The following is a 24,681-nucleotide window of genomic DNA, read 5'->3' as shown; positions in this document are numbered from 1 at the left end:
TTAATTAGTGTTTGAGCATTGCAGTGAGCCAAAACACACCTTTCTGCTTATCCCAGGAGGCAATTTTCTGACTTTTTTGTTTAAGTAGTCTTGAAGCTGCAGAGCGTTCACAATTCTGCGGGGGAAATGAAAAAAGAACATTTTTATAACTCCAAATCAATACTCTCATCAAGTGTCCCCAAAATGACAAGAAAAAGGAGCTTTTCTCCCCTTGCTCTCGACTCCTGCTTGTTTTCATTAAACATTTATTGCGTTACTAAAATGCAGTGACTATTTGAAGCAGAGTGCACTGAAGAAGCCACAAGCTCTTTTCTAAACCCATCACCAGTGTCAACAGCATTTCAAACCCATTCCCCTTGCCAGTGTCAGCTCAGCACCCTTTCTTGTGGTGCCAAACTCTAACCTCAGAGATTTCAGAAAAGCTGCCTAAAGATAACATTCTTAAGAGAGCATTAGTGATAAATTTATCCCCACCCAACATACTCAGGAAAATTGGAGTTTTTCTAAACCCTCTCACTAAATCACAGCACAAAAGCACTTTTGCAGCTGAGTTTCCTGATTTCTTTCCAGGTTTCCTCTGTGAATTTTGACTCTCTGGTCCCCTCCTCATGACTGAGGGGTGGAACTTGGACCATCCCAACCCTCCATGTGTGAAAAATGCGTATTTCATGATTGCCTTTTTGCAAATATTAAAATGAATATTATATGTGTTATGTTAGAAAGTTATGCTGTAGTAGTGTGTTAAATATAGTTTAGGTTACAACATAATGTTAAAATAGAAACTATGTATGTGAGATATTTTTTTAAGAAAGGAATGAGGGACTTGCACCAGATAGCAGCCACAGGACACCTAAACCTTTTAGAGAAAAATAATTTATTTCTCTCTTATCAGAAGAAACGAATTTCTTCCCACGTCATTCGGCCATGAAGATGCTGTCAGGGTTCAGAGGAAGAAGCTGACACTGACCAGACAGAATCCTGTGTTTGAGTGGAATTTATGCATCATGTATGAGGTGTATGAATATGCAACAGGCTGTTGTATTTAAGGGTTAATCCTCTGTTAACATGTGTACTATTTCGGGCTTATTTTGCCCATAAAAGGTACCCAGTAACTCTGTTCTATTGTCTCATATTGTCCTAACCCAAATTATTATTACTCTAATTATAATATTATTTTTATAACAATTTTATTACTTTTATATATACTTTTTATAACCATTTTATTACTTTATTATTAAACTTTTACCGTTTTGAAAACGAGCGATGTTTTTCACACGTGTACCTGCGCACAGCAGCAGCCGCGTCCTCCTGGCGCAGCCCCTTGACGGCCGCGTAGATCCTCAGGTGCTGCAGCGGGGTGAGCTCCAGCCAGAGGGGCTTCTCCTGGGGGCAGCACCCCAGGAACGCAGGAGCCTGCTCCAGGGAGCCTCCTCCATCTGCCCTCCTCATCAGCAGCACCTGCACAACCCAGGCTGGGCACTGTCCTCTGGCACAGCACAGGGGCTGTGCTGGGGATTTTCAGCAGCAGGGTGGGACTGCTGGGATCTGCTCCTTGAGCTTTTGTTCAGCCTCAGTGCGTGGTTGGGACAATTGGGAGAGCGCAACAGCTCGCGTGCAGCCAGCAACAGACAAAGATTTCTCTGTTACAGAGCATTTTAAAAGCTTTCTGGACAACAGCATTTGCTAAAGCTTGCAGGCAGTTGTTCTAGGCAGTCACTGGCAATTGGAAGATGGCAACAGCTCACGTACAGACAGCAGCAGCCAAGGATTTCTTTGTTACAGAGCATTTTAAAAACTTTCTGGCCAACAGCACATTGCTAAAGCTTACAGACAGTTGTTCTAGGAAAAAAGCACATTAAAGTACACTAAAACAACATTAAAGTACACCTGCTTCACACAATGCTGGCTTGTCTGCTCTCTATTAACAGCACACAATATTCCAATACTCAGCTTAAAACCTTCTACTATAAACCTTAAAACCTTCTACCTTTATACTCTAAAAACCCCAATTCACATGCTAGGCATATTTTATTTTTCTGCAGTCTTAAGTTCTATCTTAGCCAAGCCTAAAACTCAAACCATTGTTTCATAGCCTTGCTTGCTGTACTATTGTAACTTTTCTACTGTCAGACTCTGCAGCTGCAGCCAGCTCTGAGTTCTCTGCTCTCTGCTGCCACAGCTTTCTGAAAGTCTTCTTACCTTTACTACTTTTCCCACCCAAGGGGTGGTTTAGGGGAGATTATGGGGTTTTGGTGAGGAAACCCAGAGGGAAGGAGTGATTTCATACCAAATATAAATATAAATATAAATATAAATATAAATATAAATATAAATATAAATATAAATATAAATATAAATATAAATATAAATATAAATATAAATATAAATATAGCAGTTAGGGCAGATGCAGCAGCTTATCAAAATTAGCAGTAGCTCACCATCATCTTATTGATACATTATTTAATTTAATAGCATGATGGACTCAATTAAAACCCTGATCACCAATAACGCTCTGACAAAAATTGCAGCCTTGATAAAAATGACAGCTTAGCCCAGGTGCAAGGTTTGGATTTTTGCCATGGGCCCATCCCTTGTGAATCCTACCTGCCCAGCAGTCAGGGCTGTCTCTCCAGTGATCATTTTGATAGTTGTGCTTTTCCCAGCTCCATTGGGTCCCAGAAGTCCTAACACTTCTCCTGCAACCGATGCACAGAATTTCTAAGGGCTATTCCCCATTCAAGAAATATATCATAAATATATAAGAATAATCATAAATGTATCATAAACATACAAGAAATATATCAATATATACAGTCCCACAAAAGAAAAAATAGAAAAGGAAGCATGCTAATATCAAAGATCATATAAAATGAATGTTTTTATTGTATAAAATACACACTCAGAGAGCCCATAAGATTTCAACTTAAAATTGATGCTGTGAATTTCTCCCAGGAGCCACTGCTAAAGTGGTCCCCTCTCCCCAACATCTTTATTTTATCTTTATTTTAGATAATGGACAGTCAAAGGCCATTAACAGGATGCACCATTAACACACCAAACCCAGACGGAAGGTGCTTTAACAACAGGACAAATAGATTTGACCTTTCTGTCCTTGCTCAGGTAACTGAGAATTAACTCTGGGTCCAACACAGGTCTGGCAGGACAGTCCCAGTTCTCACCTTTTTTAACACAGAAAGAAAGGTTTTTGGTGGCTGTTTTCTTCTTCTTCTTAAAAAGTGAGCCAGTTTGCTTTATTTTATATTCCTTGCACAGATTGCTGACTATAATGACTGATTTCTGAAAGTGAGGAGGAAGGAACAAGATTAATTTATTATCTTGGCTAGCATCAATCCTTCAGTGATTTTTTTCCTTTAAAAAAGGCAGAAAACCTTCTGAAGATCTTTGTTTTATAGTTTACCACAAATATGAGGTACAACAGGACATTTTATTATCCAAGTTCCTTTAAAGAGCTTTCTTCTCCTGAGGGAACCCACCCTTTTGGAATTTTGATTTTCCCAGTGAGAACAACACAGCCAGAGCCCTGCCCTGCACAGGTTTGTGTTTTACCTGGTAGAAAATCAAACAAAACAAGAAGGACAACACTCAGGGGTACCTCCTCCTGACTGGGAGCCACCAGAGCATTCCTCACTGCTTCCCTTTCAGCTCTGACATCTTCATCTTCCTCCTCGAGCTCCTTGGGGTGCTGCTGGCTGCTTTCTTTTCTTGGAGAAATCCTGAAAAGCCACCAGGTTCAGCTTAGGATTTTGTTCTTTACCTCTGTTCTCCACCAGTGCGTTTTGGATAAACCAAAGAGGGGAATTTCCCTGGGATTGAATTTATACAATATTATAATGATTACTATTAAAATCATCATCATTATTGTTATTGTTGGGGATGGTGATGATAATGATGACATTTATAATCTTTGGTTTTTACCAAAAAAACAAGATGGTACATCCCACAGCACAGGCAACATCCTGTGGAGTCACTACATAACTTAAAATACTGTTTTATATTATTTTTATATTATTTTTTATATATTATATATTATGCTGTTTTATATTATCACATCACTGCAGTATTTAAGGGGCTATTGAAGTCATCAAAAGATCACCAGTATTAAAAAAATATATTTAAAAATAGGGACACAAACGCAATGTTTTCAAGAAGGAGCAGTGGGCTGGGAGTTCAGATCTCATACATGCATGTGTGTTTATACAAACCTAAATATGGGGTCCCTTCTCAGCACTGCTTTTCCATATTTTAACTCCAAAAAGCGAAGAAGAAGAATGAACAGCACAGAATGGATGTAAGGCTGAAAAACAGAGGTTGCCACATTAACAGCCTTGCCTTTCCTCCCACCACAGCTGGCGCTGAGATGGTGGCAGTGCTATAAAATATGTGGGGAAAACAGAATATGTGAAAATGGCCCATTAACACTGAAACTCTGGGTAATCAACGCTGCAGAAAGCACTAAGGGCAGAAAAACCCCAATTCATAAAATAACAGGACAGCATGAGGTGATCTGGGCTTATTTCATTTTGTGTTCCCCAGTTCAAAGGTGTGAAATTATTCTAGCACAGCGGGTAAAATGTCATCCAGACCTACCCAGAACCTCCTCCTGCTTCCTCATAACTGAGGAGGGGCTTTAGGATATTGTATTTCCTCATGGCAGGAAGGAATGATGAATCTGGCTCCATGTTCTCAGAAGGCTAATCTGTTATTTTATGATACTATATTATATTAAAGAATGCTATACTAAACTATACTAAACTAAAGAATACAGAAAGGATAATTTCAGAATGCTAAAAAGATAATAATGAAAACTTGTGACTCTCTCCAGAGCCCTGACACAGCTTGGCCCTGATTGGCCAAAGAGTGAAAACAACTCACAGCAGAACCCAATGAAACAATCTCCAAACACATTCCACATGAGCACAACACAGGAGAAGCAAATGAGATAAGAATTGTTTTCCTTTTTCTCTGAGGCTTCTCAGCTTCCCAGGAGAAAAATCCTGGGCAAAGGGATTTTTCCAGAGAATGTGAATGTGACATTAGGAGACCCACATTCCTAAATAAAAGCAATGTTAAATGTTTTCTTACTGCAAAGATAGCAATCAGTACATGACTGCCTGAAGCCCAACTAAATGGCTCAGAGTCCCCCAGCATCTGTAAGAATAAAAAAAATACTCAGTGAAGAAGTGTAATTCTTTAGTATCATTCTGTTTAATGCAGTAACATTCAGAAATGCTTTGAAAATCTGCTAAACTCCTGACTTCCCCCAGATGAAGAGATACAGATGTTTGGCTTTGGGAACCCTGGTCCTACACCAGAACATGTCACAGCTCTCCGTACATAGAGCAGATTCTCCTTCCAGATGTTCTGTCCCAGGAAAACATTTCTGCTTTGGGTCCCAGTGGAGAGGAGGTGAGTGGGACAGGACAGAGGAGACTTCACCCCTCAGTAATTTATCATTTATCAGCAGTGTTGCACATAGCTGGGGGTTTTGTTAAATTCTCAGCTGACTTTCCACCACCCCCGTCAACTGACATGGAGTAAAGCCCCTTGTGAGTATTCTAAATTTTAACTCGGGGTTTTTTTCCATGCAAAGACAGATCCGTGGCTTCAGATTTTCTCTTAGGATTGGTCAAGCCAAGCTGATTGACTTTGCGCTTGCTCCATCCTTGGCATTGTCCAAGGCCAGCTTAGATGTGGCTTGGAGCAACCTGGTCTAATGGAAGGTGTCCCCTGACATGGCACGGAGTGGAAGGAGATGAGCTCTAAGGTCCCTTCCAATCCAAACCATTCCATGATTCCATTCTATGACTCTGCATGGAAGGAATTAAGAGTTTTTACCTAATCCACAGTCACAGCTGCACAAGGAGTCACCCCCAGCCCTAATGAGCAGCTGGAAAATGAGATCTGAGCTGAAAGAGTCGTCTAACTACGCGCTCTGGAAAATCCCACCCAGGATCAGCCTTCCCAGCCTGCAGTGTGTGGTTACTCCCAGATTTTGGGGCAGTTGCCCCCAGATTTTGGTGCAGTTATCCTCAGATTTTGGTGCAATTACTGTCAGAGTTTGGGGCAGTTATCCCCAGACTTTGGGGCAGTTACCACCAGACTTTGGGGCATTTACCATCAGATTTTGCTGCAGTTACCCCCAGGTTTGGGTGCAGTTACTGCCGGACTTTGGTGCAGTTACCCCAAGATTTTTGTGCAGTTACTGCCAGACTTTGGGGCAGTTACCCCCAGACTTTGGTCATGAGGACCCAGGACTGTGTTTCAGGCCTCTCCTTGCCCAAAAGCACCACTCACGTCGGAGTCACTCCCAAAATCGAGGGCAAAACCCATCAGGGGGTACACAGGAACCAAGAGGGACAGAACGTAGAGGAAGACGGGGTGGCCCAGGGTGTCGATGATGTTGCTGATGATAACAGAAATAAACCACACCTGAAAATAAAACAAGAGGGCGACTCAGCTGATGGGAAGGGTTAAACTGCTCCTTAAAACTGTGTGGGTCTAGCTCTGCTACTCCCTGTTGAATTTATAGAAACGGATAAAAAATTGGGGAAGATGAGACACAGAGAGGGCTCAGGAGATTCTCAGCTGTCTCAGTCTGAGGGCTGGCTGCTGCTTTGGGCCAGCTGGGGAGACTTCTTCCCAGGGACAGGGCTGCTCCAGGCAGACAAGTCAAACATGGGATCCCATCCTGTTCATTCCCATCCCAATCCATGGCAATAATCCCCCTCCTTCCAGGTCAGGCTAGCCTGGTGGGTCCTGTCCCAAATCTTTACATCCCTTGGATGTGGGGTGTCAAGCAGAGTGATAAATCCATTTTTTGTCTCCATTCCTGCACCAGCTCAGGTTGGATCCAGGTATTCCCCCATGTAACAGCAGGATTGTGGCAGCAGAACATGGTGACACAAATTTAATACAGAATTGGCTGCTATGAATCATACCCAGGTTTTTGCTCCACATCTCTGCTTGGTGTTTTGACATCTAGCTCATCCTCAAGATCTCAGCATGTCTGCAATCCCTGCAGTGCATTATCCAGCCATGTGCTCACCATTATCAGGATGAATGACCAAAGATCAGAGCTCCATCCTTTGCGAAAGTTGAAGGAGATCAGATAGATTAAGAGAACGAGGGAAATTCCATGACCCAACATCCCCGTGACCTAAAGGGAAAAAAAGGCTTTTGTTGGAGAAAATGGAGTGAGGTAAACCACCAGAAACCCATCTATAGCAACAGGGAGCAGTGGAAATGATCACAGAGTAAGATCAGGGCTTTTAGAAATTACCACAGTTTTACTCTGAGGTGTAAAGAATACATTAAGGCAAGATTGATTGCCTTTTATTTCCAGCTGGAGAAACCCAAAGGATAGGAGGTGAAACAAGAAGGTCAGTAAGAGGACCAAGAGTGTTCTAGCACCATCTACACCCAGAGTGTCTCAGCTGCCCCCATACAAAACATTTTCCCTCAATCCCTTCCAAGTAAAGCACCAAGGACCAGAATGGGATGTACCAGCACAAAGGTGATGCTGGCACTGCCAGAAATCTTGTTGCTCACGGCAAACGGGAGCACAAACATGGAGAAGAGCAGGATGCAGCAGAGTGGGATGTCCACCAGTGCCTGGCCACACCAGTAGGCCGAGGGAAAGAGCCCCGAGATCCTCAGCTGGGCACGAGCTCCCACCTGGGAAGGCACAATTTTAGAGGGTAGTTTATTGCCCATGCATGGTTGGCCAACTGCACCCATGAGAATGGCCCCAGGAAATGAACAGGGAATAAAATCTGTCACTGTTGTGATTCTGGGGTAAAATTCAACCCCCTTTTGTCTTTCAATATTTGGTGCTGGCTGCAAAACTTCTCATGGGTCAAAACACCCCAAGCTGCCAATCACAGGGCTGGGCTCAGTTAATTACCTCAGAGGTGTTTTCCAACGTAAATGATTCCATGGTTCTGCACTCAAACATCCTTCTGGCAGTGCAGTTGTGATCCCTTCTGCCCACCCCAAACCTGCCCCATCCCAAGGAATTTACCTTGTAATCCTGCGCGTAGCCCATGGCAAAGTGAGGAGGAAAACCAGGGAATAACAGCAGCGTATAAACGAAGTACACGGACATAACAGAATCCCAGTATTTTGGATTGTTCATCTGAAAAGGGAAGAACAAAGCATCCGTGGAAAATGCCTACAATTCATTTTACCATTCATTTTACTGCATTTCTCATGGACTACATACAGGGCAGTATGAACAAAAAGAGGGATTTGAAACCCAATTTGGGAAGGTTTTCCCAAAGCAGAGCCATGCAAAGTGCTTGCTGGTGAGGACAGATGGGTGGTGCAGGACACACTCCTCCATCCCAGACTTGTGGGGAGCTCTCTCTTCCACCAGCTGACAGGCCAAAGCTTGAACAGCGTGCTGGAGAGAATAAAGAACCGCCTGGAGAAACCCTCCCAGCCACCCTCTCCACCCAGCAGCCCTTGAGACCCACACGGGAAAAATCTGATTTTCCTGAAGGCAAACATGGTGGTTCCAGAGGCACCGTGAAGGAAGGTGGATTTACATGGGATAAAATCTGATTAATTAGTGAGACTTTAAATGGTTTTCTGACAGTTTCTGGCTTCACTTACAGAGAAGAAGGGGTGGCTCCAGACCTGGATGTGCCTGGTGGAGTTGAGGGACCTCAGCAGGGCGTTGCTGATGACGTTCACCAGCACTGGGAAGCAGTTGACAGCCTCCAAGTGGCACAGCACGGTGAACCTGTAGCTCTTCAAAGAGCAGGAAAACAAGGTGAGAACTCCTGGCTTTTCTCATCTGCAGGGAAGCAGTAGAAAAGGAGCACACCAGGAAAATCCAGCCCTGGAACAGCTTTGCTTATGCCTTGTTTGCTAAAAAAAAAATATTACTAGGTATTGGAATTCTGTATTGCTGTGCTAAAAATTTATATTTTGAGGTGGAGGGTCAGGGAGATAAAGGCTCCTCTAGCGTGGACTTTACTGATCAAAACATTTCCTAATTTTTGTAAGTAGTAAATTTTTGTAAATAGTCAACAGGGCCATCCCAGAGGGAGAGCTGATGGAGGTACCTTGCTTAATTATTCAATTGTTGTGAGGAGACTGGAGGGAGAGGGGAAAAATCCTCACCTGACCTTCGCGGAACAATCGTAGAGCGCCGTTGTGTTCTAGCTCCTCTGTGATATTTTCCTCCTTTGCTATTTCCACTGTAATATCCTGGCTCTGGAGCAGATGGACTAAGTCATCAATGTCTGTGCCTGATGTGAGGACCAAAAACAGAGGAATTATAACACTGGAAAACAAAAGAGTCTTTGGCGATTTTATTTTTATTTTTATTTTTATTTTTATTTTTATTTTTATTTTTATTTTTATTTTTATTTTTAAATTTATTTTTAAATTTATTTTTAAATTTATTTATTTTTTATTTTAAATCCATTACCACCAAACAAAACCAGAAGAAATCTAATAACCGCGGGGATCAGCCAGCACATGTGTGCTGGATCATTGCACGTTAGTTTTTGGGAAGTTAATGGATTTCAGACTGAAATTTTGCATAGCCTCTCCTGAAGTGCTACAAAATGAATTTTTTGCACTTTTGGACCTGTCTGATGAAGATACCAGTGTCATTCTCTGGCTGAATAATATGAAATATCATGCACTCATGGGAATGTTGAAGGTGAAACTCTGGAAGCAGCCCATTAACTTGACTCAGCATGAGTGAGCCTGCAGTGTGGTGCCTGCTTTGAGGACCCCACACTCTGAAATTGCTTGGATAGAGACCTGGATTTGTGGCAGGGAGAAAACCTTATCTCCATTTTGTACATCTCCCATCAGGGTCTCACCAGCTGCTGAAGCCACAATAGGTTTCCCCCACAACCCTCTAAAGACAATCCCTCCTCCCTTGTTAAAGCCTTCATCCCCTCCTTGCATCCTCCTCATCCACACCATCTGCTCTGTCCTGAGCTTTCCTTTGGAGCAGCAAGAACCCAGAGCAGGGGAGGATGAGGAGAAGCCTCTCCCCTCACCTGTGTGGTTGTAGAGCAGGAGGGTGGTGGTCTCCAGGTGGGATTTCCTCCCCAGGGGCAGGAAGTACCGGGCAGGAGAGAGCTGCCAGGCACTCACACTCTGCCAGCCTCCCAGCACACACAGCTGCACCACCAGAGGAAGCAGAAAAACCACATAGAGCAGCAAACTGCGTGAAGAAAGGGATGAATAAACAGTCTGAAAAGAGATATTCAGCAGAAATGCCTCCAGAATGCATTTGTGTGCTGGAAGTGGTGGATGATATTCAGATTACCCAAAGCTCTGTTGAAAACTTTTGCCAATTTTCATAGAATCATGGAATATTCTGACTTGGAAGGGACCCACAATGATCGAGCTCATGGCCTGGACATTCCAAAAATCCCACCCTGCGCACCCCTGGGAGTGGTGTCCAAACTCTCCTGGAGCTCTGGCAGCCTCGGGGCCGTGACCATTCCCTGGGGAGCCTGGGCAGTGCCCTTGGGGGAAGAACCTTTCCCAAAATCCAACCTAACCCTCCCCTGACACAGCTCCAGCCATTCCCTCAGGCCTTGTCACCAGAGAAAATTTTATTTCCAGAAGTCTCAAACCTTGATCATCCACCAAATGATTCAAAATGTAGCAGGGAGAGAACCTCAGATTCAGACTGCTGAGGCCCTAAAATCAACATTTTAGGGCCATGAAATGCCTTTCAGACTTCTTTTAGATACAAGTTTCTCATAAATCAGCATCTTCCTTTAGTTCCTTGTACCCTACCAGGAACTCCAGCTTGAACACCAGCAGGGCCAAATGAGTTCAAACAATCGCAACATGAGAGAATTAAAAAAAAAAAAAAAAGAAAAAACAGAGGAAGCCTGAAAGCACTCTCTGTACCCACTAACTTATTTTAAAACTTCCTCCATTTGACATATAAGTATTTCTAAATGATTCTTTTATTTCGAGAGAAAATGGGTTTCTCTTGCATAAATTATTCAACATAGAAATGAAAATGCACAAAAGGGAGATTTTGTGTTACTGGCACTGGAAAGCAAAAAACTTTCCCCTCCTCTCAGTGCAGATGACCGAGATCCTTCCTAGCCAAGACCTCATACCAATTAATCCAAACTCATGGAAACAGGGGTGTGGAAGTTGTCCCCCCTGGCGTGACCTTGTCCAATTCCAGACCTCCAGGAGATAACCCTGTAGCAATGGATTTGAACAGCTTGGGCTGCAGTGTGCTCCAGCCAAACCACTCTCGGTTGTTCTTGTCAGAGCCCTCTGGAATTCATCAAGGTTACTGGGACGTAAATTGTGCTAAATTAAGAAAGAAGAGGCTGAGAAACAAAATGCCGAGACCGCAAGAACTAGATAAAGGCTGTGAAAAAAGTGAAAGTCAGTGAAGCACTGGACTGTAACCAACCACACATCCTGAAAAGTGCAGAGCATGAGGACAAGATAGAGGCACCAATCAAGAAATGTGTGATTAGCGTGCAGTAGGGTTAGAATGTATAAACAGAGCATAATGTAAACAATAAAGTGGCTTCTGCTCAATCACATTGGTTAATTGTCCAGGAGTCCTGCTGTCCTGCAGAACCCCCTCGGGACTTACATGGACCGCAGGTTCTTCACCGAGCTCTTGAGCTTCAAGAAGTGCGCCCGTGCCATGGCAGAGACCTGCTGCCTCCAGAGGGCCAGGCCCTCCACTGATGCCATCCCAGTGTCCGAGAGCAGCAGGGAGCCTGGCCCGGCCTCCTCAGGACATCCTGGGGCTGCTTCTCCCCACTCCTCCCCAGGGACGTGCTCATCTGCAGAGAGTTTCCACATGCACATTTATGTCCAAGATTACAGAATGCAGGGTGCCCCCGATGTGGGGATTGGCACCTGACTCCATTGATTCAGAATGAATGATTCAGAATGAACAATTGCTTTATTAAACTATTGTCCTGGATTGTCAAGCAATTTGTATTCTATTTGCCAATGTATGGCAGTTGTTTTCTATTCAGTGGGCAGTTTTCCACACCCACTCCTCCCTCTGGGGAGACATCTGCTGATAACATCTATTGAATGTCTCTGCATGGCTGATAAGAACTACAGCATCCCATTTGGAGATGTGAGCCCAGAGGGAGGAGCCAAGCATTCCTACCCGGATATAATCTGAAGATTCTGGAACACCAGCCAAGCATTCCTACCTGGATGTAATCTGGAGATTCTGGAACACCAGCCAAGCATTCCTACCCGGATATAATCTGGAGATTCTGGAACACCAGCACAGCTTCTCCACTGGATTTCCCAGAGGAACAGCAGCTGCCTCTTCTTACCCTGGATCTTCAGAGGATGACTCCACCCTTCTCCAGGATCCCTGCTCCAGCAGAGCCACCCCTGACACTGCAGGAGGGCTGAGCCACAATTCCAATGGGACTGCTCCAACACCCTGACCCACAGGGTGTCAGGTTGGGTTCTGACCCTGTCAGTGTTGTTTTGTTTTACTGCATTGTTCATTTTATCTTTTTATTTTCTTCCCTATTAAAGAACTGTTATTCCTGTTCCTATATTTTTTTGCCTGAGAGCCCTTAAATTAAAATTTATAGCAATTTGGAGGGAGGGGGTTTACGTTTTCCATTTCAGGGGAGGCTCCTGTCTTCCTTAGCAGACACCTGCCTTTTGAAACCAAGACAATACTATACTGTAATAAAGAGATACTATACTACAAAGAACACTAAAGAAAAACCCGTGACTGTCTGAGACAGCCAGGACACAGCTTTGAGTGATTGGCCAAGGAAACAAAACAATCCTCAGCAGAATCCAGTTGACAAATCCCTCAGGTAAACAATCTTCCTAACACAATCCACATGTGCAAAGACAACAGGAACAGAGAATAAAGATAAGAATTGTTTTCTCTTTCTCTGAGGTTACTCGCTGCCATTCCCAGGAAATATCCTTGGGAAGTTGTGCCTGCCTGTTCTCTATGAAGAGAGCTGCAGCTACATAAGACCAGCTTCTAGGTTGGGATTCATGAAAGTTTAAGAGGCACCTTTGGAGGTTTCTGCAGAGGAGCTGATCTTTGGCTGTGGGTTGTAAATTGTACCTTTTTGATTGTCCATGGCTTCTCCCTCCAGCCTCAGGAACACGTCCTCCAGGGTCGTCATGCTGACTCCATAGTTGATAATTCCCTGCTCAGAGCAGCTGTCGAGGCCTCTGAACAGATCTGGAGGGCAGAGATAAAATAAAGGTGTTAGCACAGATATCCAGACCACTCTGGCTCAGCTGAGCCAACCTGACTGGAGCATCTCCAGTGACAGAGAACTGCCAGGACACAAAGGTGTGGAGGAAAACAAAACTGCCAGAGCCATCCTCATGGAAGGTGTTCTTCTGCTTAGCAACAAAATTTCAAACTGTTTTCACCCTCTGTGGGATGGCCAGGCTTAAGTGATGGGCACAGTGGGTGAGAAATGGGCATGGACCACCACAGGTTGTGTGGGGTTTTCTCTGATCTCTGTCTTTTCATTTAACAGAAAGAGAACTGAACTCTTAGTAACACACGTGGCCCAGTTTAGCCTGCAGGGTTTGTCACTGCAAACAGTAGAAAAGCATTTGTTGCACAGTTTGACCTTAAATGTATGATAAAACTGTGGGGAAAACCCAAACTGCGATGGTTTTGAAGTCCTGATGTGACTCCTGTAAAAAAATCTCCCTTTGCATTTCTCCTTTCACACATGTGTCTTTTTTTTTTTCTCTGTATGAACAATCCTCAATTATTTTCATATACATTACCTGGGAATTTATTAATGTTTTCTAAAGGCAGTTTATATCTCAGTTCATACTGGCTGTGTCCTGAGAACGTGGCATTGGGGATGTACCCTTTCACCAGAGATGTCAGATTCTCCAGGTCACAAGACTCACTGACATGGATCCTGTTGTGTGGAAAAAAACCACAGACACTTAGGTTTGGAATAAAAACAACCCAAACCCACCCAGACAAACAACATCCACCATTTTATGGATGCATAAAACGGAAAGTACAGAATTCTTCATTCATTCCCTGCTCTGGATTAATTAACCCTAACCCTAAATCTTACTGCTGTTTCAGTTAATGGAGCTGGATTTTAATGCAGGCAATTTGTTTTGATGACATCTGCTCTAAGGTTTCATGAATTCTGGTGTCCCCTTGTATTTGCATGTTGCCAGGTATTGTTGGGGCTTAAGGAGATACCTTAAATGATAGCAAATGCCCCAATTCTTCTTCAGGAACAGAGAAGAGCCAACACACTTCAGCCTCCCGTGCGAGATAAAAGCCTTGCGGTCTGGAGAAAGGAAAAGCCAAAGGAATTTCTAGTGCAGAGCAGCTGCTGCCATCTTTTGGGGCTTTGCGCTGCTGGGTTATCTGTAGTAGTGTGTTTTTATGCTTTATAATGGTTTTGTCTTTGTATCCCCTTATTTTCCCCAAATGGGGGAAATTTTCCCCAGATTGTATCCCCTCCCTCTACCCGTGTAATCATCCCCAAATCCCCGCCCTGGCTCTCTGTCAGCCACTCAGCATCCCATCCCCTCCATCCAGAACTTTTGGTCTAGGACGATGAGTGATTAGCCAGAAGCTAGGGGTCAGCCCCCCAAGTGTTACCCCATATGCTGTCCTAAATGTCCATTCCCCCAGTCTCCATCCCTTAAGTTTCCTTATTGGCCAGTAAATGTTATCTACCTTCAGTTTCCACCTCCCTTTAAATGTAACCTTGGCACCTCTCCCAGGGCTCTCGCCAGCAAGCCCCTTGGGGTTTGTAAAGGCTCCCCAGAGCTCCTGAAATTAAACCTTGGATTAACCCCTGCTAAGAGTTGACCCCTTCATCTTCTGCCGTTGTTCGAGTGTCTCCTCTGCTGCAGGAGATCAGCCTGGCTGTCCTCCATACCCCTGGGGATGGGGATCAGCCTGGCTGCCTTCAATACCCCTGGGTTATCTGTTGTAGAGTGTTTTTATGCTTTATAATGGTTTTGTCTTCGTATCCCCTTATTTTCCCCAAATGGTTTGCCTCAGATCGTGTCCCCTCCCTCTACCTGTGCAATCCCTCTCCTTTGCAGGGATCATCCTAAATCCAGGCTGACGGGGATCAGCCTGGCTGCCTCCTGTACCCCCAGGGTATGGGAGAGTGCCCCCTCTCTCCTGTCCCCTGTCTTGGCGCTGCTGGTGTTCCCTCAGTTATGCCCCAGGGGTGCCCCAGCAGAGCTCACCTGCCAGGATGTCAGCCTCGTCCATGCAGTGGGTGCTGAACAGGATCACCCTCCCCGCCCGCTGCTCCCGCAGGAGGCTCCACACGCGGTGCCTGGAGAGGGGATCCAGCCCTGCCGTGGGCTCGTCCAGGAACAAAACCTGCAGGGAGGACGGGATCAGACATTCCCCGTTGCCGGAGTGGTGGAGTGGCTTTGGGGTTTTGCGGAAACCAAGGGCACTGGGAATATTTCTGTGTCTGCCCTGGGGTGCCTGACCCCCAGGGAAGCTCTGAATTTGACCCTCATCCATGGAGAAAGTTTCCTGGACTTCAAGATAGACGGGAACCCACAAAAGTGTGGAATAGATTATAGAGAGCAGTGTAGGTGTATCACTTAGGTGAGAAATTTAGATTTTAGGATTTTTAGTATGTAGTAGATGGGAGCAAGATGGAGGGCACAGGGTGTCATCCTGGGTTTCTTCTTCATGCTTCTTCTTCCTCCTTCTTCATGGGTTTGGGTGGCATTTTGTAATTGGGTGGAAAAGTCCCCATTGCAGGTTTTTGGGGATCAGTTATTGGGTTAAAAGGGAAATAATCTAGGTGTCAGTTCTTAATTGGATAGTTTAGCATTAAAAGACCTTGTACCAAGAGGTTGTTGGCGATTTTTGAGGTGCTTTTCTAGCGCGTCGAGCCTGGTGTGGACAGCGTGCAAAACTCTAGATAACATAACAATAAACAAGAACCTGAAGACCGAAAAGATCCAATGCATCTCTCTTTCCTGACACAAGACTGCTCCAGGAGGGTCTCCCACGAAAGGGGAGCCCCAGAGAGGGCCAAACCTGAGTCCCAGAAGTCGGGGAATTGGCCACAGGTACCCCGACAGAGTTTGGGGTTCTGAAGGCAAGAGACTCTGGGCATCTTTCAGACAAGGGGGCTGTGAGAGCTCAGGGAACTCTGTCTGCTTCAAAACTTGGCTGGCAAGGTGGGTTATGAATTTAAAAAACAAAAGAAATTATGAAATGTATTCATTCTTATTATAGGCACTTTAAAGAAGTCAGAAATCCTAGAGCCAGATTCATGCCCAAGGTTTTAATTATGCTGGACCTGAGTATTTCCTACATCACAGATCCATGTCTGCTGCTTTACCTGGGGGTTTCCAAGCATGGCTATTCCAATGGATAACTTCCTTTTCTGTCCACCACTCAGTTTTTCAGCCGGAGTGTCTTGAATGTTGCTGATATCCAGCAGTTCCAGAATTTTTTGCACCTAGAACAGCACAAGGATGTCCATTCTCAGCAGCCATTGTCCTTCCATCCTTTATTAGGGGAGATTTAGATTTAAATTAGCCATCAGAAGGAAATTATTCCCTGTGAGGGTGGGGAGGCCCTGGCACAGGGTGCCCAGAGAAGCTGTGGCTGCCCCTGGATCCCTGGAAGCATCCAAGGCCAGGCTGGATGGGCTTGGAGCTTCAATTTTCAGAAGATCCAGGTGGAATCTTTGACCTTCCCAGTGCAAAAGGAGTCTCTGTGGAGTGGTGGGGAACACACTCACCTCTTGCTCCACCTCTTTGGACTTGATGCCCTTGATTTCTGCAAAGGTCTTCAGGTTTTCTTTCACCGTCAGGACCTCAAACTGCGTGTTGAACTGCGGGCAAATCCCAACCATCCCCCTGATCTCCTCCCGGTCTCCCATTTCAGAGAGTTTGTAGTTGTATATGGTGGCAGAGCCTGTTCATGGGGATAAATGGTGTCCTGGGTTGGAAAGGCAAAATGTGGCTGGGGGTAGCAATATTCTGGCAATATTCTATTGACATCTGTTAGAGGTGGGGCAGTTCTCTGCTGTTCATTGGGCAGTTTTTTCTTTAGCTCTTCCCAACCAATCCTCCCTCCAGAAGATCTCTTCTGCTCATGGGCCATTAATTATTAATTATCTTCTGTCCATGGCCAGTGAGTGTCCCTGCATGGCTGATCCAATCCCAGCATCCCATGGGGAGATGCCCCGCCCAGGGGAGGAGCCAAGCATTCCTACCTGGGTACAATCTGAGCTTTGGGACACCCCAGCAGCCTCTGCCCCCTGCATTGCCAGAGGAGCAGCTTTCTGCTGCCCTGCATGGCCAGAGGGAGCCCAGGTCCATCTGCAGCAGCCCTGGAGCTGCAGAGGAAAACTCCCCCCTTGTGCAGGATCCCTGCTGCAGCAGAGCCACAGCTGGCACTGCAGGAGGGCTGAGGCCCGGTGGCATGGGGCTGGGACACCACCCTGACACACAGGGGCCGAGGCATGGTCTGACTCTGTCAGTGTTGTTTTGTAATACTGCATTTGTATTTTTATATTTTCTTTTAATTTTAATTTGTTTTTCCTAATAGAGAACTGTTATTCCTACTCCCACATCTTTGCCCGAGAGATCCTTAATTTCAAATTTATAACAATTTGGAAGGAGGGGATTTACATTTTCCATTTCAAGGGAGGCTCCTGCCTTCCTTAGGAGACACCTGGCTGTTCAAACCAAGACAGTGGGATGAGGGGGAATGAATTGATCTTTAGAGCTTTTGGATCAAGACCACCCCATCCCAGCCTTGTCCTACCTTCTGAAGGCAAGCTGAGCCCACTGAGCACGTTCAGCAGCGTTGTCTTTCCAGCCCCACTGTGGCCCAGCAAGGCAGTGATCTGACCCTCATAAATGTTTAAAGACAGACCTAGAACAAAAATAACTATCAAGTCTTGGGAGAAATGAGGTTTGTGTTGCCCTCCCTCACTGTCAAAGGTACAGAAGTAAAAAAGTTCAAGAACTAAGTGATAATAATTAGCCAAAAGACACTGAGGGGGGCAAAGCTCTGCAAACATTTAAAGGCATAAGGAGTTGGTCTGTATTTATCAGAAAAGGCAGAAATAAAACAATTTTTAAAAATTAAAATATTTCTTCTCTTTAGTCTTATTAAAACCAGCAAATTAGTAAAAAACTGAACAAAATAGTGATCAGTAATCAATTAATACTTGACATAAATTTTCAAGCAATGCAAACTTTTTTTCATTGACTGTTTGCTCATAGGTGTCTCCTTGTCTATAGCAGGGATCAATCCCACAGCTTTCATACCTCTTAAAGCTTCTGTCTTCTTGTCCTTCTTCTTATAGACTTTTTTAATATTGTGGAGCCTAAAAGGAAGGTAAAGAGGTTGTTATTTGGGGATTTCTGTAAATGCTTTTCCATGCTCCCCTTTTACATTTTTATGGACCTTAGGTTACAATGACAGAAATGGCATGAAGAAAATAAGAAGTGCTGGGAAACAAAGCTGAGATTTAGAGGTTTGCCAGGCTCTGTGCCCAGGTGTGAACATCCCAGTCTGGCACCAAAAATGGGGCACCAAGACTGGCAAAGACAGGGCCAAGCCCATTGCAACACTTTCACAATGGGTTACCCTCTTTATTCTCCCTTTTGTCCCTAAAGAACATTGAAAGTCCACAACAACAAAAAAAACCCCAGTTATTTTTTAACATAAATTTACCTAAATTTCACCTTTAGAGACCAGTCTGAATTATCTTTTTATCTCTAATTTTTCTCTGTGAAACAAAATGTTTTGCAAGAGCCCCACGAACATGGAAACAGCCTCGAAAAGTCCAACCCAAGCTGATGGAAGGAGTGGGGAGCACTAAAGCAGACACAAGCAAGCCCTTCTCTCTGAACCTGATGGCCTCTTTGCCCAGGAATTCGGGGGGCACAGGCTCCACATCGTCCCCCAGGAGCTCCTCAGGGTTTGCTGTGGCTCTGGGCACGTCCCTGCTGGAGCCTCTCCTGCTCCTCATCCAGTACGAGGCCTTCAGGAAGAACAAAGGAGGGGCTGGGATCCCATATTTGCCTGCCAGGAAAGCAGAAAGATGGCCTGACATCAGCCAAAGGCACAGCCAGGACACCATGCTAGGCTAAACTTTAAGGAGTTTCAAATAGCACAAAATTGGTGCTTTTTTCCAGTCAACCCCCTGCCAGGTTTGGAGCAGAAGTAGAGGAGACAAGAAGGGTGGCTCAAGGGAGTTACGTCATGAATTCAGTGGTTTTGTAATGAATTGAAGTATTGTCCTACACATTATTACACTATGATCTCATAATTAGAAAGAAAAAGTATTACATTTAAAATGTTAAATATTTTGTTGTTATTGATTCTCTGAATCTGGCATGTGCCAGAAACAGAAAAATCACTCCATGACACCATAAATTTCTTTTAGCCCAAACCTTATTTTGGTTGAGTTCAAGAAAGGAGCAGCCCATCATTTCCTTGGTATAGCCCATGCAATCCATGTAAATAAAGATAAATCATTCCCACCTGGCAGAATTTTGTCGAAATACAGAGCCAGCAGCATGTACAAGACTGAGTCAAACACCAGCAGTATGTAGGTTGAAAATAAAAAGTATGCTTCCTCCATAAGGTTGGAAAAGGAGAAACCTATTCCATATTTCTCTAAATCAAAAATCTGAAATAAAAGAGGAAGAAGAATAAATTTCAGGCTGGAAAAATATGCAGATGCTACCAAACTATGGATGCAACTCTGTTTCTTGACCCAGAAATCATCTGCAGTATTGACCAACTGTTTTTATTTTCTCTCTAAAGGGGAGGTGGAATGAATTAACTCCACGCAGAGGTCTTCATGCTTTTATCCAGAATTTTTCATAACAATGCAGAAACAGAAGAAAATATCAGAGTTTTAGAGGAGATCAATTAAAAAAAAACCTGATATGGGCACTCTTGATGTGATAGAGTCACGACAAAAATGTTATAATTTACATAATGATTGATTTAACTATATGGCAAATTAACGAAGTCAGTCCCTTTTTCTGCTGCTGCAGAAATCTCCTCTCCCAGGCAGATTTTTAAAAAATATATCTCAAGAAATCAAATATTAGATTACCAGAGCTAGCAAGAGCTGTGCAGCTCTGACTAATGGAGAAGTGGGAAATGGATTTCTGCAGGGTGGGGATGGAGGAAGGGCAGCAGCAGCAGCAGGAATCCATCCAGAGCTGCATTTGCACCGTCCCTGCTGCCAGGAAGGAGCAGGGGAAGGGCTGGGCAGCCAAGGATGCTGTCCCTGATGTTCCCGAGGATAATGGGGCTGCTGTGTGCAGGATGGGGCCATGTGGAAGCTGCAGACGTGCACCACAGCAGATGTTTTGCACCAAGGGCCCTGCTTGTCTCTGCATTCAGCTGTTTTTGACGCAGGGGAATGGGATGGGGGTGTTGGAGCCCCTCGGTGCTGGCCAGCACAGCTCAGCTCACCTGGGGGATGTGCAGAGGAAGGGAGAAATGCCTGGGTGGTTTCCAGCTGGATTTTTGAGCTAAGGGCAGGAATTCCTGCACCTTTCTCCACCAGCAGGGGAAGGAAGGAAGGAAGGTTCAGCTGCAGGGGTGGTGCCCCCCTACCTTGACAATGCCGATGTTGAAAGCAAAAGGACACATGAGACCAAGGAACCACTTCAGGGGATTGGGGACTTCTTCTATCAGCACTGCCAGGCTCAGGAACCCGAAGATGAAGATGATGAGGAAGCCTGTGGAGCTGGCAAGCTTGGAGGTCCTTAAGAGGGAGCAGAGCATGAAAACCAGGTGGACCTGTAAGGACAGGGCTTTCCTTCAAGCACTGAAAGAAATAAATATTCCAAACAGCAGCACTTCCACCTGCCGGGCACCAGAGCTCTGCTGAGCTGAGTCTGTGTAATAAAACCCACTAAAGCCCTTCTTAGTGGGTTGATCTGAGTCTCAAACTGTGCCTTTTATAGCCAAACAAGAGCCTGTCAGCCCTTCAGGCTGCAAACCAAATCTCTTCTGCTGGCCTAGAAAACCACTCAGGTGTTCCAGCCAGCGTGGCCCACAAAGCTCCTGAGCCTTGTGCAAAAGGCTCTGGAGCAATGCTCAGGCTCATCAACAGGGTAATAAATCACGTGGGGAGGAAATCTGGCTTTAAAGCCGGACTTACACACGCCAGGCCATAGAGGAAGAAGAGGAGTAAGACTGCAGGGAAGCTGCTGGCGAAGAAGCGGTGGCGCAGCACCAGGGCCGTCAGCAGGCAGGAGAAGATCAGCACGTAGAGGGAGTACAGCAAACTCCAGGACAGCCTGGGGAGGGAAAGGTGCCATCAGCCCTGGGGGTCATCAACGCCTCTGCTCACAGCTTATCAGTCAGAAGTGTTTAAATTGAAATATTATTTCCTGTGGGAATCATTTCTTTTTCACGTCCTCAGGTGATCCAGCTTAGGAGGAAATGCCCCAGACAGCAGAGGACACCATTGCCATGCCCAACCTCTGGATGAGAAACTGAACAAATGCACTGATCAGTTGCATCAATTAACATTTGACGTAAATTTTCAATCAATGCAAGTATGTTTTTCCCTTGACTGATTGAAGTATTTGCACAATGGTGTTTCCTTGTCTCTACCAGGAATCACTCTCACAGAGTGCTGGAGTAAAGTTATAAACCTGTTAAACTCATTGACTGGCTTCTCAAGTGCCTGTCACTGTCATATTTTCTGAAAAAATCCCTTCACCAGGATTTCTTCTCCTGAGAAGGCAAGAAGCCTCAGAGAAAAGGAAAATAATATTAACTCTTTGCTTCTCCTGTGTTTGCTGCTTTGGAATGTGCTTGGAGATTGTTTATCCAACAGGTGATTGTTTCATCGGATTCATGTGAATTGTTTTTATTTAGTGACCAATCGCGGTCAGGCTGTGTCGGGACTCTGGAGAGAGTCACGAGTTTTCATTATCATTCTTTGTAACCTTCTGTCTGTATTTTTTAGTATAGTTTTCTATTCCTTTCTCTATTCTTTAGCATAGTTTTAGTATATATTTCTTTAATATAATACAAGTACATAAAATAATAAATTAGCCTTCTAAGAACATGGAGTCAGATTCTCAATTCCTCCTTCATCCTGGGGACTCAGAGAACACCACAAGTGCCCAGGAACAGGCTGATTTTTGGCAAATGTGTTCCAGTTAAAAAAGAGCTCACCAAAATGAAATGTCCTGCAGGCCCATGGTCTTCATCAGTTCTTTGAGCTGCTTCTTTTCTCGTGTGACATTCCTTGATAAGAAATACATGAAGGGCAAGAAGCACATCACGATAATGACCATGAAGTAGCCATACTCCAGGCTGATGGAGAACATGATGCTCTGGGACTTCATTCTGGCACCAGCAATGGATTCCATTTCTTCCCAAACAGAATGATTTGTCACCATCTAAAGGAATGCAAGGTCAACAGATCAGTGTTTTGCTTATTTCCTGCAGTGGGATGCATTTATACAAGGAATATTCTGCTTCATCCTCCCTGGATTAAGTTTTAAAAGCAGCTTTATTTTCTGACAAAGCCATCCCTTGCTATTCCTGCAGCAGAGTTTGCCTTTCCTATATTATATTTAAAATAAAAGGATGTCTCCGTCAGTTCCTAAATTGGATTTACCTCTATAATGGCAGCATCAATGCTGGACTGCAGGGACAGGAAGCCTTTGTACCAGTACCTTGGGCTCTCACAGCTCTTCAAGGAGAAGTTATAGCAGGCGTCTGCAAGGCAAAGGGCATCACACTGATGAAAAGTGATTAATTTTCATTATTAAATGTAATGACAAGAACACACTGGCACTATGGGAAGATCTTCAAATGGACAGTAACAAGAAAAAAAACCCAAACCACCCAAATTCAAACCAAAAAAACCCCAAACCACAGTTCATTCCATCACTTAACAAATGTGGATTATTCCCACCCTGTCCACACCAGGCATTCTCATTCCACACCCTGAAATTCTCATTTTGTATTACCTACGTCTCCAATGACTTCATTAGGAATAATCACATGGGTGGTAGGAAACCTGAGGTGGTAGGAGAAGTTGTCCTTAAATACAACTCCTATAGTTTCCCTGTTTGAAATCCAGGCTTTCTCCATGGCTCTCTCATCATCCACTTCCACTAGTTTTACACCTGTGGAGTGCCAGAAAAAATACTGCCGTGAGATTTTGTGAGTCTGGAATTGTGTCCAGAGGCGTTGAGGGAATGTTCTGCTTTCTCAGCACTGCAACTCCTCCTTTTCCAGTTCTCACTTGTCACTCTTATGCCAGGGTCGGGGCAGGAACAGGTGAGAGGCAGGATTGTAGAAAAGGCAAAAAAGGCTTTATTCAAAAGAACCGCGCGGTTTTTACAGAGTGGTACGATAGGTTCTATTCTATTGGCTAACCAACATAAACCTCTTTCTCACGCACTGTCCTTTAGAGGAACAGAAAAATAAAGTAGAAAACCACCACGTGCAAATTGTTTATAGTCAACGAGTTATCACATCTTTCCAGCTCCCTAAAACTTCTCACAAGCTGCTGTTTGCCGTTTCTCTCTCTCTGTCCCATGGTATCCACACTCACTGGATATGGAGGCAGCTCTAAATACTTCAGACTTTACCTGTTGAGAAGAAATGCACCTCAAAAGAATGGTTTTTAATGTGTTTTAAAAGTATTACGGAATATTAGGTAAGGAAGAGCTTTCCACTTCAGAAAGGCACACTGGCCTCACAGGTAGTTTAGATCCTAGAGAAGAAATATTTGTGAAAATGGAGGATTTAGGATGAATTTTAAACCACCTGCTGACCAAAGACGCTGAAGAACCGCCACAACACAGCGCACGCGCAACAGCTCCAACAACGACAAAACCCGATGTTTAAAAAGCAAAACCCACCCGTCATGACAGAGCTGGAGGCCACTTTGCTCATGATGTGCCTGGTGGTGGCAGTGACGGGGGTGAAGGTGACGGTGGCCCCGGTGGCGTTGAAGGCAGGGTCGTCCAGGTAGCCCAGGTGCTCGGCGGGCACCTCGGGGTGCCGGCTTTGCGTCATGAACACAAACCCGGACACGATGAACACCAGGGGCAGGAAGAGCAGGGACAGGATCCACTCCTGCGCCAGGGAGAGCGGGGAGGAGAACGTCATGGCAGGATAGAAGCGGGTTCTTTGTGGGATTAAAATGGGAGCGGGAGGAATTCAGTCGTTGCGGGATTAAAATGTAAATAAGAGGGACTTGCTCACACCCATTTCTCAGGTGGGGATGGAGAGATTCTCTGCATTGTGCCCATCACCTGTTCCAAGAACCCATCTGGGCCCTCATTTGTCACAAATCAGACATAAATATCACCATTAAAAAAAAAATAATTCAAGTCTCCAAGTGTTCATTACCAGTCAGGCTTCTCAAAAGCACTTTAGGTTCTAATTTTACCCAAAGAAGTTGGTGTCTAGGGACATGCAGGGATTGGCCACTCTCAGTATTTAGCTACTATTTTGGTTTTATTTTTAATTTTTTCTTACCTGAAAGCTCTGCGTCTTCATCCTCCACTTGATCAGGACATTTTTCCACAAGAGAATTTTAGTTTGCTGGAATACACTTATATTCCTCTGGACTGTCTTCATCTTTGAACCTAGAGACAAATTATTTTTGAAAATTGCTTTCAAATACAACAAAAGCC

The 24,681-nt window shown here is 44.6% G+C and overlaps 1 protein-coding gene across 1 annotated transcript; it reads right to left on the bottom strand.

The window, feature by feature from the left end:
• LOC131092117 (ATP-binding cassette sub-family A member 9-like) lies at nt 1-24,625 on the bottom strand. Its single transcript, XM_058038644.1, has 32 exons — nt 24,524-24,625; nt 23,902-24,118; nt 23,002-23,160; nt 22,647-22,747; nt 22,199-22,425; nt 21,171-21,309; nt 20,621-20,806; nt 19,529-19,676; nt 18,895-19,066; nt 18,307-18,365; nt 17,798-17,908; nt 16,767-16,942; nt 16,362-16,481; nt 15,238-15,376; nt 14,228-14,318; nt 13,789-13,928; nt 13,103-13,222; nt 11,627-11,822; nt 10,044-10,210; nt 9,148-9,275; nt 8,635-8,772; nt 8,042-8,155; nt 7,525-7,695; nt 7,067-7,177; nt 6,316-6,450; nt 5,104-5,169; nt 4,224-4,315; nt 3,614-3,734; nt 3,180-3,297; nt 2,605-2,696; nt 1,283-1,458; nt 1-115 (listed from the first exon to the last, which is right to left on the bottom strand). Exons 1-32 carry the CDS (start codon nt 24,623-24,625, stop codon nt 1-3), a joined length of 4,347 nt encoding a protein of 1,448 aa, XP_057894627.1.
• Nucleotides 24,626-24,681: the final 56 nt, after the last annotated feature.

Source organism: Melospiza georgiana, chromosome 21 (assembly GCF_028018845.1).
Source record: "Melospiza georgiana isolate bMelGeo1 chromosome 21, bMelGeo1.pri, whole genome shotgun sequence".
Lineage (NCBI taxonomy): Eukaryota > Metazoa > Chordata > Aves > Passeriformes > Passerellidae > Melospiza > Melospiza georgiana.
Note: the sequence above shows the minus strand (reverse complement) of the source record. Positions and strands in the feature narration are given on the sequence as shown.

What these genes read in the sequence shown, in the direction of transcription:
- LOC131092117 (XM_058038644.1), bottom strand. Translation starts at nt 24,625, where the DNA reads ATGAAGACAGTCCAGAGGAATATAAGTGTATTCCAGCAAACTAAAATT. An exon ending in GCTCAGCTTGCCTTCAGAAG is followed by an intron (nt 16,943 to 17,797) that starts GTAGGACAAGGC and finishes CCCCATGAACAG; the next exon opens with GCTCTGCCACCATATACAAC. An exon ending in GGTCATTCATCCTGATAATG is followed by an intron (nt 6,451 to 7,066) that starts GTGAGCACATGG and finishes TTTTATTTTCAG; the next exon opens with GTGTGGTTTATTTCTGTTAT.